This window comes from Galleria mellonella, unplaced genomic scaffold (genome assembly GCF_026898425.1).
Source record: "Galleria mellonella isolate WM207_F2 unplaced genomic scaffold, CSIRO_AGI_GalMel_v1 utg232, whole genome shotgun sequence".
In the NCBI taxonomy this organism is placed as follows: Eukaryota; Metazoa; Arthropoda; class Insecta; order Lepidoptera; family Pyralidae; genus Galleria; species Galleria mellonella.
Genome location: NW_026442046.1, coordinates 104123 through 122893, shown reverse-complemented (window position 1 = coordinate 122893; position 18771 = coordinate 104123). Strand labels below are relative to the sequence as shown.

Sequence of the window (18771 nt, the reverse complement as noted above, 5' to 3'; positions counted from 1 at the left end):
CAAACTATCCATAATGAACAATTTCAAATGTGAAAAATTTAACCCTACAACGACAACAGTAGAAAATTTTTTTGACTACTTTGAAATCAAGTGCCAAATTTTGGATAATAACATAAACATAGACATTAAAAAAGATTTGCTCATCAATTGTTTATCACCAGAAGTTTTTCATGAGATTAAAATTGGACTTGTACCTAACTTTGAATCGAGTACTTATGATACTATAAAATCAAAATTAATGGATTTGTACCGCACAAAGAAAACCAGGTATCGTGCACTTTCTGAATTCTGGAATTGTATTAGACAGGATGGAGAAACAATGGAGCACTACGCGAATAGATTAAAAGAATTGAGTAAAGACTGTGGCTATAATGACATGTTATTAAGAACGACAACTTCGAGACTGCTTTGCAACGGGTCTTAACCACACGCAACTTTTAATTAACCTTAAACAAAAATGGCCGGACCTAGTAGAAAGTTATCATGACGGCACTACTGAGGTAACCTTTTCCCAAATTTTTGCAGTTGCTCAATCACGTGAGCTGGCGGAAGGTGATGAAAATACAGCAAACATAGCAAGTAGTGTTTATAAGGTTAAACAAAATAAATCAGGTCATCGTAATCAGAAACAAAGACGTATAACCCCTGATCAATGCCGCCGTTGTGGAAAACGAGGGAAGCATGGATTAATGTCCAGCTAAAGACAATGTTTGCAAAGAATGCAATAATAAAGGACATTTTGATAACTGTTGTTTGAAAACTGACAGAGCATATTTATCCTTCGAAAACAAACAAATACATAAAGGTAGTAAAAAATTACATAAAGTTAATAGATACTACTCTTCCGGAAGCAGCGATTATACGGCGAGGAGCTCAAGCCCTAGTGAAGACGATACTGAAGATGAATTAACTACTGTTCACAAGATCAACAATAAAAAAAGCAAGGACAGCAAGAAAATTTACGTCATTATCAATGACAAACCATGTACTATGGATTGGAACTCAGGATCTCTTTATTCTATCATAGATGTCCGTTTTTGGAAACAAATAGGAGCTCCCCAGTTGACTGACGCACCACGTCTACGTGCTTATGGAAATTCAAAACTTAAGTCATTAGGTTTGACGGACGTGACGGTACAAGTGCAAGATCAGGAACGAATTGTACCAGTAATAGTTATGAAAAATGCAGATCCAATGCTATTTGGTCTACAATGGAGCGAAGTATTCGATATGGAATTTCCTAAACCAGTCTACACTATTCGTACTTTACAACAACCTACAACGCTTAAGCAGGTTTTAAATACATACAATTCTCTTTTTGATGATCAACTGGGTAAAGTCAAGAACTATGAAGTGAATATTCATATTAAACCTGGTACACAACCTAAACACCTTCCTCCTAGACCTGTCAAGTTCTCTTTGAAAAAGAATATCGAAATAGAATTGAAGCGGCTCGTGGATACTGGTATAGTAACTGAAATAGATCCTAATATAACTCCTGTCGAATGGGCAACGCCTACTGTCAATGTGATAAAGACTAATGGCCAAGTGAGGATTTGTGGAGACTATCGCAGCACTTTAAACCCTGTTCTTATTACGCATGCACATCCAGTTCCTTTGTTTGATCAATTACGTCAAAAATTAGCAGAGGGAGAGAAATTTACCAAAATAGATTTGAAAGACGCCTACTTACAGTTTCCAATTGCTGCTGACTCAAAAAAATATCTTACTATTACTACACATAAAGGTTATTTTCAATATAATAGAATGCCTTTTGGAATCTCCACAGCCCCATCTATTTTCCAACATTTTCTAGACAAACTACTTGAAGATATTCCAAATGTCGCAGTATATTTTGATGATATTGCCATAACTGGTAAAAATGACTTAGATCATCTTAGAACTCTATCCATAGTACTTGAAAAACTAGAAAAAGCTGGTCTTAAGGTAAATTTAAAGAAATGTTCTTTCTTTCAAGAAGAAATTGAATATGTTGGGCACACTATTAATAAAGATGGCGTTCGTCCAACAAAGTCAAAACTGGAAGCCATTCAGAAAGCAGCCCCACCTAGCAAGCACACCCAAGAGCTCAGGTCATTTCTTGGTTTAGTTAATTTTTATGAACGTTTTATTCCACATTTACATAGTTTATGCGCAGATCTACATACCTTAACGGGAAATCGCCGCAAATGGCAATAGTCGGAAACAGAAGATAAAATATTTAATAAGGCAAAAAAAATAATTTTGCGTTCTAAACCCCTAATTGCTTTTAACGAAAGTCAACCAGTTTTTTGTTGTCATCAACCGCTTGTGATGCGTCTGAAAAAGAGGTTGGTGCTGTCCTCTACCATAAAAATAATTATATTGTGCAACTAATTTCTTTTGCTTCGCGGAAATTAAAACCAGCAGAGGCTAAATATTCCGTTATCGATCGTGAGGCGCTTGTCATTTTCTTCGGAATTAAGAAATTTGACCAATATTTACGTGGTGGAAAATTTACCTTGGTGACTGATCACAAACCTTTAATGCATTTATTAGGGACTCGACGGAATCTGCCTAAGTTATGTAACAACCGTCTAGTACGTTGGGCCCTTCTGATTGGCAGCTATAACTACGATGTTGTATTTACAAAAGGCAAACTTAACGTCATGGCCGACTATCTCTCACGAATGCCCAACCCTCACGAAAAACCCTCATTATCAGAAGTTTTGAATCATAAAATAGACACACGTCACCAAATGGGTAAGCTACATGACCTACCTATATCTGAAGACATTCTGAGAAACGAAGTTAAGAAAGATTCTTAAAAAAGTCAATGAATTTTTAAAAACTGGTTGGCGCCTAGATTATTTATTTATTTATTCATTAGTACAAATATGTGTACATGGCGGACTTAATGCTAAAAGCATTCTCTCCCAGTCACCCATAGGCAAGTGTCAGAATACTCGAATGCGGTACTACTAATTATTGATATACATACATACTAATATTACATATATAAACGAATAAATATATATGAATAACAAATATACTTACACATATATGATATATACTATATTATACACGAATTTGGGAATACTATAAAGCACTTATTGTTAGAATTTGTCAGAAGAATTGAGACCATATTTACGAAAACGTTGTGAGTTATCATTAGAAGACAAAATTCTGATGTGGCATGGTCGTATTGTTGTTCCCTATTCATTAAGGAACTCTGTAATGAAATTTCTTCACAAAGGGCATCCAGGAATATCTGCCATGAAAGCTCTGGCTCGTTATTATATTTGGTGGCCTTCAATCGATGAGGATATTGACATGTGGGTTAAAAGATGCAGCAATTGTCAAGAAAACCGCCCTAACATAACAGAGTTACCGGTTTACTCGTGGTCTATCCCTGATGATCCATGGAAGAGGGTTCACGTAATTTTTTCGGGTCCTTTTGAAGGCAAATTTTGGTTAGTGCTCTGTGACGCACTATCTAAATGGATGAAATTAAACCAATGTCTACGATTACTACAACTAAGCTATGCAATGAACTAGATACAATTTTCACTTCTTTTGGTCTCCCACAAATTATAGTCTCGGACAATGGCCCTCAATTTACATCTCAACAATTTCAGGAATACTGCAAATGCAACGGTATTAGACACGTTATGTCATCGCCTTATCATCCTAGGACGAATGGTTTAGCAGAAAGACTAGTTCGCACTTTTAAAACCAGAATGTCAGCTAGTACATGTGATGAGTTAAGTTCAAAAAAACGTTTGGAAAACATTCTATTTACCTATAGAATTACGCCTAGAACTGATACCGGTAAATCACCAGCAGAAATTCTATTAGGGCGGCAACTACGTTGTCTTTTAGACAACATTAAACCTAATCCTAGAAGATCATTGGGGGGAAAGGGATTGTTAGTAATGGAGACTGAGAATCCCATTGCTAGCAAAATACCCAACCAGGTCGACCTCCTCGCGGTTACCCTTGGAAACTATCATGGTTAATTTCTGATGAATTCATCATGATGGGCTAACTGGCCTGTTTTCATTCTCATCGATCACCCTTCACTGGTGCCCCGCCAGCGTATCCCGTTAGCGCAGGCGGAGTTACCATACCATTTTCAACCATAAAAAAAAAAAACAAAAAAATCATAGAAGATCCCTTCGCTACAGACAATTTCAAGCTAACATAGAACACGACAAGGAAATGTAGCCCGACGCACACACCGTTATTCTTACTTAATTAATACCCCTGTTGGAATGAAAAAGTTCCATGCTGACCAGATAAGGAAGCGAATCATTGAAGAACATTTATCTCCACTTAATAATACTCAAGATAGCGAAGGCATGCAACAAAATATACTAACATGTTCAAAAGAAAGAAATTTACCCTTAGTTTCAACACAGCCAGTTGTTTAAGATCAATTTGAAATAATACCCATGAGGTGCAACGACAAAACGCCGAAGTACTCGACTAAGATGGTATTTAAACCTAACGTTCTTGAAAGGAACAGTTCGCCACCTACAGTCGAAGGGTTAATACGTAGTAGTGGTACATCCGCAATTGACGTAAGACGTAGTAGGCGAGTTGTCAAACCACCCCGACGTCTTATCGCAGAGATGTCCTAGTCTTGTTAGGAGTGGACGAATGTTATAAACTCTTTGCTACTGTTTTCTAAATGTATGTTTTTATGACGTGCATTGTCATTCTATTATTAAAGATTACGTATCTTATGTCTAATGGTTTAATTTAAAAAACAATCCATACCAAAATTTCGCAGTGATCGGTTAAGCTGTTAAGGCGTTATAACATAACAAACAAACAAACCAATAAATGTAGTGGGGGGAAAGGGATTGTTAGCAATGGAGTTTGACAGCCCCATTGCTAGCAATATGCCCTATTAGGTCGACGGTTCCCCCTGGAAACCATTGTGAACAATTCTTGTTAATTTGTCACAATGGGCTAACTGGCCTGCTTCATCCTCACCTATCATCCTTCACTGGTGCCCCGGCGGTGTATACCAATAGCGCGGGTGGGGCTACCATTCCATTATTACCCATTATAAAAATTAAAAACTATTATTATTATTATAGCTTTTTATCCACTTCAGTAGTCCCCAAGGGTAAAAGCCTCCTCCATCTTTTTCCACTTCTCCTTATCTATAGCAATACTTGTCCAGTTTTTTTCCCGCTGTCTTTATTATGTCATCTGCCCATCTCTTTCTTTGCCTTCCAACATTTCTTTTTCCTGCTGGACCTCGCCATTTTGTTGTTTGGAGAGTCCACCTTTTATCTTTGTACCTCCCTACATGACCTGCCCATCTCCACTTCTGTTTCATACTATACTGAAGAGCATCTGTTATTTTGGTTTTCTTCCTAATATCAGTGTTTCTTATTTTCTGTATTTTTCTTAACTTTAAGATACTTCTTTCCATCGCATGCTGACATGATAGGATTTTGTTCTTTATTTTTTCAGTATAGGTCCATGTTTGGCATGCATATGTCAGGCTTGGCAGGATGCAGGAATCCATAATTATCTTTTTTAAGTTGAGACTGTAGTTCCCTTTAAGGATTTCTTTTTGAGCCCAATATTTCTTCCATGTTGTGTTTATTCTTCTATCAACTTCATTTTCATTTATTTTGATTAATTTTTTGCTGTGATTTGTCATGATCTTTGTTTTGGTTGCATTCATATTTAGGCCAATTTTCTTACTTTCCAAATCTAGTTCTTGTAGCATTTTTTCTAGGTTGCTAGCCGATTCGCTAAAAAGTACTATATCATCTGCGAAACATAAGTGTGTTAGTCTTTTATTCAGTATCCATATACCCTCATGGCTCCAATCGATACTTTTAAAGATGTTGTTAAGTACTGCTATGAAAAGTTTTGGAGAAAGTGGATCTCCCTGTCTTGCACCTCTTCCAATTGTGAACTTTTCACCCTGCCTCTCCAGTTTAACTCTGCTTATACTTTTAGAGTAAATATTTTTTATAATATTTATGTAGGTGCTGTTTATATTATTGTCAGCCAAAGCATGCCATATGGATGAATCTGTAATGCTATCGAAGGCTTTGGAGTAGTCCACAAATGCTATGTAGTGATTTATGAAAAATTTAAAACTAATAAATATATAAATAAATAAAATTATGTCATTAACCTTCTATCAAAAACTTCGAGTAATATAGAAAAAGTTTTATGAAGATTTTTTTTTTTGTAGATGAAAATGGAATGGTAACCCCGCCTGCTCTAATGGGATACGCTGGTGGAGCATCAGTGAAGGGTGATAGATGAGAATGAAAACAGGCCAGTTAGCCCATCATGATGAATTCAACAGGAATTACCATGATAGTTTCCAGGGGGAACCGCGAGGAGGTTGACCAGGTTGTGTATATTGCTAGCAATGGGATTTTTAGTCTCCATTACTAACAATCCCTTTCCCCTCTTTGTAGAAGATTGAAATAAGAATAAGATAAAAATCTTGTAGTACAATTGAGTAAAGATGTTTTATTTTTCTATCTTATTTTTTTGGGCAGTAGCTCTAGCAGTAGTCTGTAATCTATTTAAATTATTAATGATCAAACCAAAGTAACAGTGTGATTAACTTACAGTATTGTATGTTAAGTTTTTCATCCATTGTTTGCATCCAGTTACATGCACAAATAGACACAAGAGAATTATCTGCAAATCCCTGCCGCCCACTGTCAAGCCTAAATATCGACTTAACTCCATAGTCGATGATTGACCTGTGTGTGTGATGACCCCTTAATATTATTCCCGATTACCTCCTCACCGAGATATTTAACTGTCATTTCCAATGTTTGTCCTTTCTATAAATATCGTATTTTGTTTTTTTTCTTTTCTCCAATGGCAATCGGTATTTCTTTTGTACGACGGCGTCAAGTATTTTAATTTTAGCTTCATTCATCACAATATCGGCAAGTTGAACGTTTCCCGCCTTTTCAATCGCCATGTTATAAATTCAAAGATCACTGTTTTTTTTAATGGGTGATAATGGAATGGTAACCCCCGCGACCTAATAGGGCATATTGCTAGCAATAGGGCTGTCAAACTCCATTGCTAACAATCCCTTTCCTAAGATCACTATGTTGAATCAACGAATACCTTTTAAACCAATGTCAATCACAATTACAGTAATAGTATTATATATTTAGGATTTTATGTGATGTTAACTAGTATAACATTATATAAAATGCAATGACTAAAACAGTAATTAATTTTTTAAAACAGATTACAGAGAATATTCTTAACTGAATTAAAATGTCACACTTTCTCTTTTCTAATTTTATTTTTTTTTTACTTCCATCAGTTTGAGAACTGTCATTCAATAAGTGAATACGTTATTCAAAAGTCGACACTATCCTCATAATTATGGATTGTGGGATATATCTATGAAACCAGCTAAAACTGTCATAACAATTGTGCGAGAATATAAGTGGACTGTATGTACGACAAGTACAGATGGGCAAAGCACCGGGTTTAAACCCGGTGCTTTGGTAAAAACCCAATAAACACCCATAAACTCCCATAATCACCCAAAAAAATAGGTTTTTACGTATTTTTTTGAAAATATGTAAGTAATACCAATAAATTATTTTTATAAATTGTATTGATCAATTCTACAATATTAAATAAAACGTTAACTAATAATATTTCAGGAAATTTTAAAAATCTATATATAATAAAATGAAAGTAATTAATTTTCAGTGTTTTCATGTTGCAGTTGATTAACATGTTGGCCTTTTGCTTCCCGTAGATACTTTAAAATTTCTTCATAACACCTCGTTCGCACACATGGCCGTATATATTTAAATTCTTGAGCCACTAACAGTCCGAAATACTCATTTCTTTTATCCTCTTCTCCATAAATTAAGCATTTAGAACAGTTTGTTTCTTCTTTCAGTAAATTTTCTTTTACTTTATCCTCGTTTTTTTTGTTTGTTGCGACGACGCTGGGTAAATCATCTGGACACTGGGTCTCACTATCGCCAAATATATTTGGAGATCGGCTTCGGCTACGGCTTGGCAGACATTTTTTTCTTTCTACAATTTTAAATTAAATTTATTAGAATAAATGCTTCGAACACACGCGATCTAAGTACCTTTTGTGTTTATTATACCTTACCTACCTAGGTATAAAAAGAGTACTTACGTAGATTTTCTTTTATTAACTGTTTTATACGAAGATCTTGATCTCTCAAATTAGCATCCATTTTACTTCCAGTGATTATCAACTAAATTAATAATCCACAAAGTATTAAATAACGTTTTTATGAAATATTTAGCACAAAAACAATACCCTTTAAATATCGATCGTCAGTAACTGTGGCTGACTTACCTATATTCTAGCAAGCAGGACTGCCAGATGTGAAGGGGAAATCCCCAATAAATTGTTGCATGTGACTGATGATGTGAGCATGTTCGTTTCATAATAAAAATGTTGCCAGGTAACCAAAAAGTCGTATGTTTTTGTGCGAATTACGATCATAATCTTTACGATCGTACATTAAAAAATAGACAAATAATAGTATGAGTACGATTTAAATCGTATATCTGTCAACCCTGCTAGCAAGACAGCGACAAAATCACGTTGCATAACAATGTAGCCCAAGCTTATATCTTATGAAATATACGGAAGAGATACGGACTTAGAAAAAACAGAAATGTTGTTCTTTGTGGAAGTCATTGATGAAATTCTATGTATTTTAGCCCGCAAACTTTCTTCAAACAAAAACAGCGCCATCTAGTATCGAGTTCTGTAATTATCTCTTTGTTTATGGATTTGAAGTAAGACCGCCACGCATGCAATACATTATGACTGGGGATTCCCCTATTCGTCGACGCTGAATATGAGGCGACGACAATCACTGTCAAACGTGTTCACTATTACTCTGACTCTGGTAACGTGACTTCCTGGTAACGTGTTAGGTAGGAAAAGCAGTAAAAAAGTGCATATTAAGGGAGCAGATTTGAAATAATATTTATACTTAACAAGAAATAATTAAAGGTAAGTGGATTTTTGAATGATACAATTATATCATGATCACTTAACAATTTTAACTTAAAATTAGATGTATTATTACAAGCTTTTATTTAGCTTGCGTTATGTAAATAAAAGTATGTAGGTATGTTCGTATGTTGATGCAATTATCCTCAATCCTCAACCGACTGGGATAAAATTTTCCATACACGTTTATTTTGGATGATAGTGCATAGTTAGCTGAGAGTCGTCATTGGATAATAATGGTGGATAGCCTAAGATGTGTACTAGATATTTATTTTTAACATAATATGCGTAAGTACCTAATCGAATTAAAGAAGTTGCTGAGAAAAATACAGAACAATACGATAATAAACTAGCGTCTGCGTTTAATCCTCCGAGGAGATGTAATTTTACAAAGGTTTTTTGTATTTATTTTATTATTTTTTTAATAAATTTATTGTAAATAACAAGAAATAATCATTGTAAAAAAATAGGCACTCTATTGTTGAATTTTCGTCAGACCAACTAATCATCGTTCATTTTTTTAGGTTCAATGGGGAGACCTAAAGATTTACGCATATGGGAGCACTACCGTACTTTACCAAACAAGTCTGTTTCTTGCAAGCTTTGTAATAAGGTCTACAAATTCAGTAATGCTGCCAAAATGCTTCAACATCTTATCACTTGTCCAAAATCTCCAGAAACATTAAAAGACTCTATGAAACTTATAAAAGATAGCTCGTCCAAAACCAAAATGTCTGGACTGTCAGAAATAGAGACAAATGATTCTTTTATAAGCCCCTCGTCGTCTGCTAACACTACAATAAATGCTGAGTTTCAAGACACCGATGATCATATAAAAACAGAATTAGCGAGAGCTATATTTGTAACAGGGACGCCATTATCGATGGTGCAACATCCTTTATGGATACAATTTTTCGAAAAATTGCAACCAAAATTTAAAATACCTTCACGTAAAGCTTTAGCGACAAAATACTTAGATAAAATATATAGAGAAATGCGTTTTGAGTTAAATGAGGAACTAAATGCTTGTAGTTACTTACACCTTCAGTGCGATGGCTGGTCTAATTTCAGAAATGAAGGAATAATAAACTTTCTTATATCAAAACCTCAACCTGCATACGTTAAAAGTTTGAATACAGAAAGTAATCCTCACACTAGTGAATACCTTAGCCAAGAAGTTGAAAAAGTAATGAAAGTGTATGGAGCAAATAAGTTTCTTGTACTTATTATTCTGCATATCAATGATATGTTACAGATAAGTAATATTCATTGCTATGCAGACGACAGTACAGGAGATACATTATATACCGGTCATGCAAAGATCTCGCGGGCACATACCGATGAGTGCCGGAATAGACTTGTGTCTGAAATCGAAACTTCACTCCATCAAGTTTCGATCTGGGGTGAACAAAATCTTGTCCAATTTAACCCCAAAAAGACACAAGTCTGCGCGTTTACCGCAAAAAAGACGCCGTTTGTCGTATCTCCTCACTTTCAGGGCACTTCCCTTGATAAAAAGTCGAGTCTAGGAATTCTGGGCGTTGATATATCTTGCGACGTCCAGTTTTGCGGTCATCTGGAGGAGAAGGCTAAGATAGCTTCCAAAAAGTTAGGAGTACTCAATAGGGTGAGACGATATTTCATGCCAGAACACCGCCTGAAATTATATAAAGCCCAAGTCAGGCCGCATATGGAATACTGTTCTCACCTGTGGGCAGGAGCGCCACAGTACCAACTCCTTCCGTTAGACCGCATTCAAAGTCGGGCGGCTCGAATTATCGATAGTCAACGCCTTACTGTCCGACTCGACCCACTGAAACTGCGCAGAGATGTTGCATCTCTGTGCATCTTCTACCGAATTTATCATGGGGAGTGTTCTGAGGAATTGTTCGGATTGATACCTGCTGCTGATTTTCACCACCGTACAACCCGCCACAAACTAAAGTTTCATCCCAATCATCTGGACGAGTGGCGGTCTTCCACCGTGCGTTTTTCAAGGCACTTTCTTCCACGCACAACCATTCTTTGGAATCAACTTCCAGCAGCAGTATTTCCGAACCGATACGACAACATAACCTTCAAGAAAAGAGTATATTCCTTTTTAAAAGGCCGGCAGCACACCTGCAATGCCGCTGGTGTTGTGGGTGATCATGGGCGGCGGTAGTCACTTACCATCAGGTGAGCCGCATGCTCGTTTGCCCCCTGTGTTGTAAAAAAAAAAAAAAAAAAAAAAAATTATTGGCGATAACGCTAGAAATATACAAAAGGCATTCGAATTAACAAAACTCAAATATCCACATGTTGTTCCTCTCGGTTGCTGTGCACATATCCTTAACTTGTTGTGCCAAGATATTGTAAAGATACAAGAAGTAACTGTGTTTATTATGCAAGCCATAAATATAATAAAAACTGTTAAAAGGAGTCAACGATTAAGTTCCTTGTTGATAAAATCAAGGCAGGGTGAAGATTCTACACAAACACTAAAATTGCTTTGTGCTACAAGATGGGGAAGTCATGTTACTTCGTTAAAAAGTTTGAAAGCAAATAAGATAGCTTTGCAAATATTAACAGTTAGAGAAGATGTGGTAATTTCAAGAGATATTAAAGATTTAATTCTAAGTGATGATTTCTGGACGAAGACAGGGGAATGTATAAGTATTTTGGAACCAGTCACTGAAAGCATATTTTACTTAGAGAGCGACCAGAATCGTTTGCATCGCACATACATTACATTTAGAGATGTACAAGCTAAGATACGTTTTGCATTAAATGAGATTTCGACATTGAGCGAAGAAAGCAAACAGCAGATTCTAACATCAGTATCTTCAAGATGCAATATGGCAATGAGGCCAATACATTTTGCAGCATATATTCTAGACCCCAGGACTCTAGGAGTCGAACTTACTCAAGAGGAAGAACTTAAGGGTATGGAGTTTATCTACAATTTAAGCCAACACTTAAGTTTGTCAAATGTAATGGCAGATTTGGCGTGTTATAAAGCTAAAGAAAACTTTTGGGCCAGAGGATTTGTATGGAGCTCATTAGATAGCATTGAGCCCCTAATATGGTGGAAAGGTATTTGTGGTTCCACTGAGTTAAGCAAAGTAGCGATTCGTATTCTATCAGCTCCCTGTACTTCGGCAGCCACTGAGCGTTCCTTTAGTATCCAAGGCTACATACATAATAACAAAAGAAATCGACTTACAACTGAAAGAACTGAAAAAATTTCATTCATTTGTTATAACTGGAATCTTAAACATAAAGCTGAATGCGAGGACATTCAGTTTAATGAAGAAAATACCTTAGAAGCTTTCATTGAGCAAGTAAATGAACATAACAGTTTAGACGAAATAGAGCCTATCGAACCTATACAATTCATCGCTTGTAATAACTCTGAATCTGACAGTGATTGACTGTAGTTTTACATTTTACTTTCATCTCTTTCTTAATAAACTCAAAATCAAATTAAAAGTTTTTTATTCTGTAGGCTGCATAATAATATTGTCTATGTCCAGTATAGTGGACGTCTTGCGGCTGAGATGACGATGATGAAGTACAAAATCATAAACACCCAAAAATTTGGGTGTTTATGGGGTTTAAACCCAATAAACCCAAAACACCCGGTTTTTACCCACCAGACTTTAAACCCACCCAGGTGGATTGCCCATCTCTAACGACAAGGTTTAGAAAATAGATCCGAGAATGCGAAAACGATTTTTTTTTATACCACTGAGGTGGCAAACAAGCATACGCCCACTTGATGGTAAGCGGTTACCGTAGCCTATGAACGCCTGCAATACCAGAGGTATTATGCGCGCGTTGCCGACCCTGAAAAAACCTCTTTACCCCCCTTTTGAAGAACCCCATACTGTAGTCTCTTGGAAAAACCTGGATTCAAACTATGTTCAAATGATTTACCCTTGGATTTGTGAAAATTCTTTTAATTACATACTCAGATCACTCAGTTCCCTAAAGCGTGCTAAAGTTACCTGAGATTACTTCGTAAATGTTATACTTACACAGGGTTTCGATATTGAATCCTCCGATAAACGTTTCAATCTTGAAATGTCTTTTTAGCGACACACCTTTTGCGTTTAGTTTATTTAATAATACAGAAGTATTAAATTCTAAAATTAAATTCTCACGATTGTGAAATTAAATCTTTTACTTATTAAATATTTTAAGAGCGACAACGACAAAACTGTTCTATTTCTGTTTTTTTTTTTAAGAGCAGACATCAACAACCTTTTTTATCTTTTTACCTCCAATGAAAATTATTCATTGTCACAATACGCGCGCGCGCGTACACACCCATGCACACACACGCACGCGCACTGGAAGTTGTGTGTGTGTGTACACACACACACACACACACATACAACCTCCAGATTAAATTATAATTAAATATCTCTTTCTATAAATTATATTTATTACTTTGATTTCTTTTATTGTATTACAAGTGCTTAGTAAGTTCAGGTCACCAGGGCCTCACTCAGCAGGGTTACTGCGGAGTGAGGCCCTGGTGAGCTGTAATACAGGCATTCTTATACCTATCTCAGGCACCAGTCTCTCACAATTATATTTATAATTTGTTTAATATAAACATTGTATTTCACTGTAATGAATTGTGAAGAGAAAATAAATCTATTTATTATTATTTTTGATATCGAATACTGACCCCCTGACAGAAATATACTTTTTTTTTTTTTTTTTTCTTCTTTTGTGGCGTTCACCCCGATATTGGGGTATTTTGCCAAGAACAAAACGGGGAAACGATAATAGTAATAAAAATACCTAACACAAACGAATTTAGAAAGGATAAGGATTAGGTCTAGGATATTTATAGGATATGAAGGATATACTTGTACATATGAGAATATACTTATAAATATATAGGAAAAGCAATTGATGCAACTATAAATGTATTCATGTAATATAACTAAATCTTAATATTGTTATCATATATATATGAAGATAGTATTTTATAGATAATAGGATCATTGGAAGAAAGTAGAGTAAGAATAGAAGTTGGGAATGGAACACGGATGGATCGGAGATGATTAAAAAGGAGGTGTGGTCAAATTTAGAACATGAGAAGAATATATGATTCAAGTCCGCCACTTCAGCACCGCAATTACACGACGAACTTTGTACAATACCAAGCTTGTATAAATGAGAAGGTGTGCATACGTGACCTAGACGCATACGAGTTATAATAGTTGTTGCGGTCTTTCCAAGCTTTAATTTACAAAACCATGGTTTGAAAGGAATATCGGGTTGTATAAGGCGATAAAATCTTCCTTTTATTGTACTTGTTTTTTCCCAATATTCCTTCCAGGCATACCTTAAATATATTTTTGGGAGACAAGCTAGGTCACTACAGTAATTATGATACGGATACATATCACCACAAGTTACAGCCTCTCTTGCAATAAGGTCAGCTTTGTCATTGCCGCTAATACCACTGTGTCCTGGTAACCAGGCAAAAGAAGCGGAATACCCTCTCAACATGCAAAGATAAAGACTTTGTCTTATGTCACAAATAATGGGATAAACTGGTTTTGATTTAAACGGATATTTGGCTAGAGCTTGCAAAGAGCTCATAGAGTCAGTGAAAACTATTGCCTTGTGTAATTTCATTAAAAGTATATATTCTACAGCTTTTAAAATACCATAGCATTCCCCGGTAAAAACTGAAGATTCCGGTGGAAGTTTAATTTTTTGAACGATATTAAATTGTGAATGAAACACACCCACACCTACACAACCGCTATTGTCTGGTTTTGATGCATCAGTAAAGATGTAGTGCCATTCATTCCATTCAATGTCAGTTATAAACATAAATTTGGCATTCAATTCTGAATCATTTTTTGATAACCCAAAATCATATTTAATATTAGGAGATAAAACTAAAGATTGATATGAGCATTTATAAATGGGAAAACAGGACGATGTAAAAGTGGGAGATTCTATGGATTTATATTTTTCATAACTTTGTATTAAACATGGAGGTTTTTTATGTTTCCAATAAGATGAAGACGAAATAAAGATATATAGTTGAGATAACTTTTGAATAAACGGATGATCAGATAATTGTAAACAACGAAAAAAGAAGCGATCAGATAAATATTGCCTTCTTAAAACCAAAGGTGGATCACCGACTTCGAGCTGTAAAGCATTGATTGGACTTGATTTCATTGCTCCAGAGATAATCCTCAAGGCCTTTGATTGAATTAAATCCAATTTCTTAAAAGCAAATGAACTTCCTGGAGCTAACAAAAAAGTTCCATAATCAATGACACTCCTTATAAGACCATTATAAGCAAGTTTTAGTGAAACGGGATGTGCTCCCCACCAAACTCCAGCAAGGCACCTAAGAATGTTGAGGTTACGCTCACATTTCGTGGAAATATAATTACAGTGGGACAGACCTGTTAATTTATTATCTAGCACGATACCTAAAAATTTAATTTCAGTCTTTATAGGAATGTATGAGTTATCATAAAGCACCTTAATTTGTTGCGGTGATCTCATTCTTGAAAACAAAACTACACTACTCTTGGTTACAGAAAGATTAAGACCATTTTCATCTAACCACGTTTTTAACAAATCTAATGAATCAGATAATTTGGCAGAAGCAGATTCTATGGACTTCGCAATAAAATATAATAAGAGATCATCAGCATATTGTAAAATTTTTACGGATTTATCAAGGAATGATTCTAGATCGTATGTGTATATGTTGAATAAAATTGGACTGAGAACAGATCCTTGTGGAAGGCCTTTCCATACTGTTCTAGATAATTTGGTATCTTCATCTAGATCCATATGTATTGTTCTTTCTGATAATATATTAATAATGAAATTAGAAAGCATTACCGGTACATTTAAAGCTTGTAATTTAGTTTTTAAAATAGAAATTATTACATTATCATAGGCAGAATTTATATCTAAAAAGGCTGAGAGGATTGACAAATTTTGTGAGAAAGCTATATGAATATCTGAAATAAGAATGCTCAAATTATCTAAGGTGCTCTTACCTTTCCTAAAACCAAACTGGTTCGGGAATAGTAAGTTATTACTTTCTAAAAACCATTCTAGACGGTTCTTCACTAAATGTTCAGCTAGCTTTAGTAAGACAGAGGAAAGTGCAACAGGACGGTATGAAGATGGTTCAGAAGGTGGTTTATGAGGCTTTAGAAATGGTATAATAATCTGAGACTTCCATGAAGTAGGTATATTTCCCGAAATAATTATGGAATTAATTATATTTAAAAAGTAAATTAATGTCGCATCGCTAGCATTTTTAAAAAAGGAATACGGTATACCGTCTTCTCCCGGTGCAGAGTCTTTAATACAAGCTAGAACACCTTTAAGTTCTACAAGAGTAAAAGGAGACTCAAGTTCAGATAATTCGTCAGAGACGGATAGAGAAATATTGTAAAGGCATTCCGGCACATAACTAGGAGCAAGGCGATCTAAAAATTTATTCGCTAAAGTTAAATCGAGTGCAGAACGTGATGTATGATCACTAAAGGCAGATCTGAATCTTTTAATATTATTCCAAACGACTGATGAATTAACTTCTGGACAGATAGAAGAACAAAATCTTCTCCAACCTTCCAATTTCTTTTTTTTCAGTAGTTTTCGAGTAGAACGTGAAACTGCGGTGTAAATTTCAAAATTTTCTGATGTCATGTAATTATTATAATTTTTTTCAGCCTCTTTACGATTTTTAATTGCTTCCGTACAATCTTTGTCCCACCAAGGTGGGGAGGGAATTTTCCCTGAAGCACTATTTTTAACAGGAAATAATAAATCAGCAACCTCCTTCATATTAATTATCAAGTCATTACAACATTGATGTTCATTTCCATGATAAACAATAGGTAACTCCGATATTTTATTATCTAAATATTGTTTGTAAATATTCCAGTCTACATTTGATAAATTATATTTAAGTCGAGGACCACTCTTTCGACTTGAGGGAATGGAAATTGGAAAAGAAAGAATGAGGGGAAAGTGATCGCTTCCGAAGGTAGAGGAATGAGGATACCACGACAGTGAAGAAGCTAAATCAGAAGAGCATATTGAAATATCAGGAGCACTAAACCCTTCATTCGGTGCAGTTCTACGTGTCGGTACATCTGAGTTAATAATACATAAGTTGTAAGTGTCAATTATCGTCAGGAGTTTTCCACCATAAAAATTAGAAGTAGAACTGCCCCACGATTGGTGCTGAGCATTAAAATCGCCCATTACGAGAAAAGGTTTAGGTAAAATTGAAAATAATTGTTCTAGTTGTGAATATATTTGGCATGTAGGATCAGGAATATATAAAGTAACAAAACAGATACCATTTATAATTATAGCAGCTGCATTAATGCCGCTATATACAGGAAGCGAAAAAGAAGAAAAAAGAAGGGAGTTTTTGACCAATATGGCAACACCGCCATATCCGTCAGCTCTATCATCACGGAGACTTGTAAAGCCTGAAATCCTAAAAGGATATCCTGGCTTTAACCAAGTCTCTTGAGAGCTATTATAAAAGGATTATATTTATTAATCAAATAAAATAAGTCTGATTTCTTATTTGTTATGCTACGACAGTTCCACTGAATTATTTGGACTTTGTAATCCATTGTGAGAAGTTAATAATTGAGAAAATACATTGTACATGGCATCGTTGGACGGTGGTAAAGTAGTTTGTATCATTTTTGATTGCGATAACACTTTAATAAGCATGAGAATAATATCAATGATGGATTGATTATTGTCAATATTATTTGATGATAATGCACAACCATTAGAAGGAGCAGGAATATTATATTCCTTAACTATGGCTTCATGGGCAGAACGATCATATCCTTGTTGTATTTTTTGAGGAGAGCGTGGTTCAAGTGTAACTGTTTTTTTATATGATGATTGTATATGTGGTAATGATGATTTCTCTTTAAGGAAAGAAGATTGAAAATGAGATTTATTGGAAGGAGATGATGATGTTAATACATCTGAATATAGTTTAGAAGTTGGAGGATGAAATTTTGATGCTTCAGCATAAGAAACACAACTATGGGCCATTGTTTCTTTAATGGCTTTCTGACGTGCATATTCAGGACATTTTTTACTAATTGCTGAATGAGAACCATTACACAAGATACAAGAAACATTTTCCTCATCTACTTCACATTTATCACCTGTATGATTTTGCCTGCATTTATAACACCGAGGATTTGAACGACATTGCATCTTGACATGTCCGAACCTACAGCAGTTATAGCATTGGATAGTAGGGTAAATGTACAAATCTACAGTTAATGATGTGTAAAACATAAATACTCTTTTTGGCAATATTTGTCCATCAAAAGTAATAACAATGGTTTCAGTATTAATAAAACTTGGTTGTCCTTCATTAATTGTCTTTTTCTTTATTCTTCTGGTTTTTAGAATTTTCCCACAACCTATTGGTACTGATATATTTTGGATTACTTCCTCTTCTGTCCAATCTTTAGGAATACCCCTCACAATTCCCATACGGGTTACATGGAAAGAAGGTATAAATGCCTTAAAATTATGTGTCTCTAAGTTACTATTATTTAAAAATGCATTTGCATTTTCAAAATTTGAGAAAGAAAGCGATAAACGGTTTCTTCCTATTCTTTTGAGGCTACCATTCACTATATTATTTATCTTATTAGTGTGTAAAAAGCGACCAAATGCAATAGGATGTAATGTAGTGTTATCATTAGGATGTG

General features: G+C 35.2%; 2 protein-coding genes across 2 annotated transcripts; both read left to right on the top strand.

The window, feature by feature from the left end:
• The first annotated feature begins 990 nt into the window (after positions 1–990).
• On the top strand, positions 991–2807 carry LOC128200668 (uncharacterized protein K02A2.6-like). The gene is made up of 2 exons (XM_052894804.1): positions 991–2093; positions 2606–2807. The coding sequence occupies exons 1-2, from the start codon at positions 991–993 to the stop codon at positions 2805–2807; spliced, it is 1305 nt and encodes a 434-aa protein (XP_052750764.1).
• A 5595-nt stretch (positions 2808–8402) lies between these two features.
• Positions 8403–12686, top strand: LOC128200667 (uncharacterized). The gene is made up of 2 exons (XM_052894799.1): positions 8403–9016; positions 9541–12686. The coding sequence occupies exon 2, from the start codon at positions 9546–9548 to the stop codon at positions 11178–11180; it is 1635 nt and encodes a 544-aa protein (XP_052750759.1). The 5' UTR covers positions 8403–9016; positions 9541–9545; the 3' UTR covers positions 11181–12686.
• The last annotated feature ends 6085 nt before the right edge of the window (positions 12687–18771 follow it).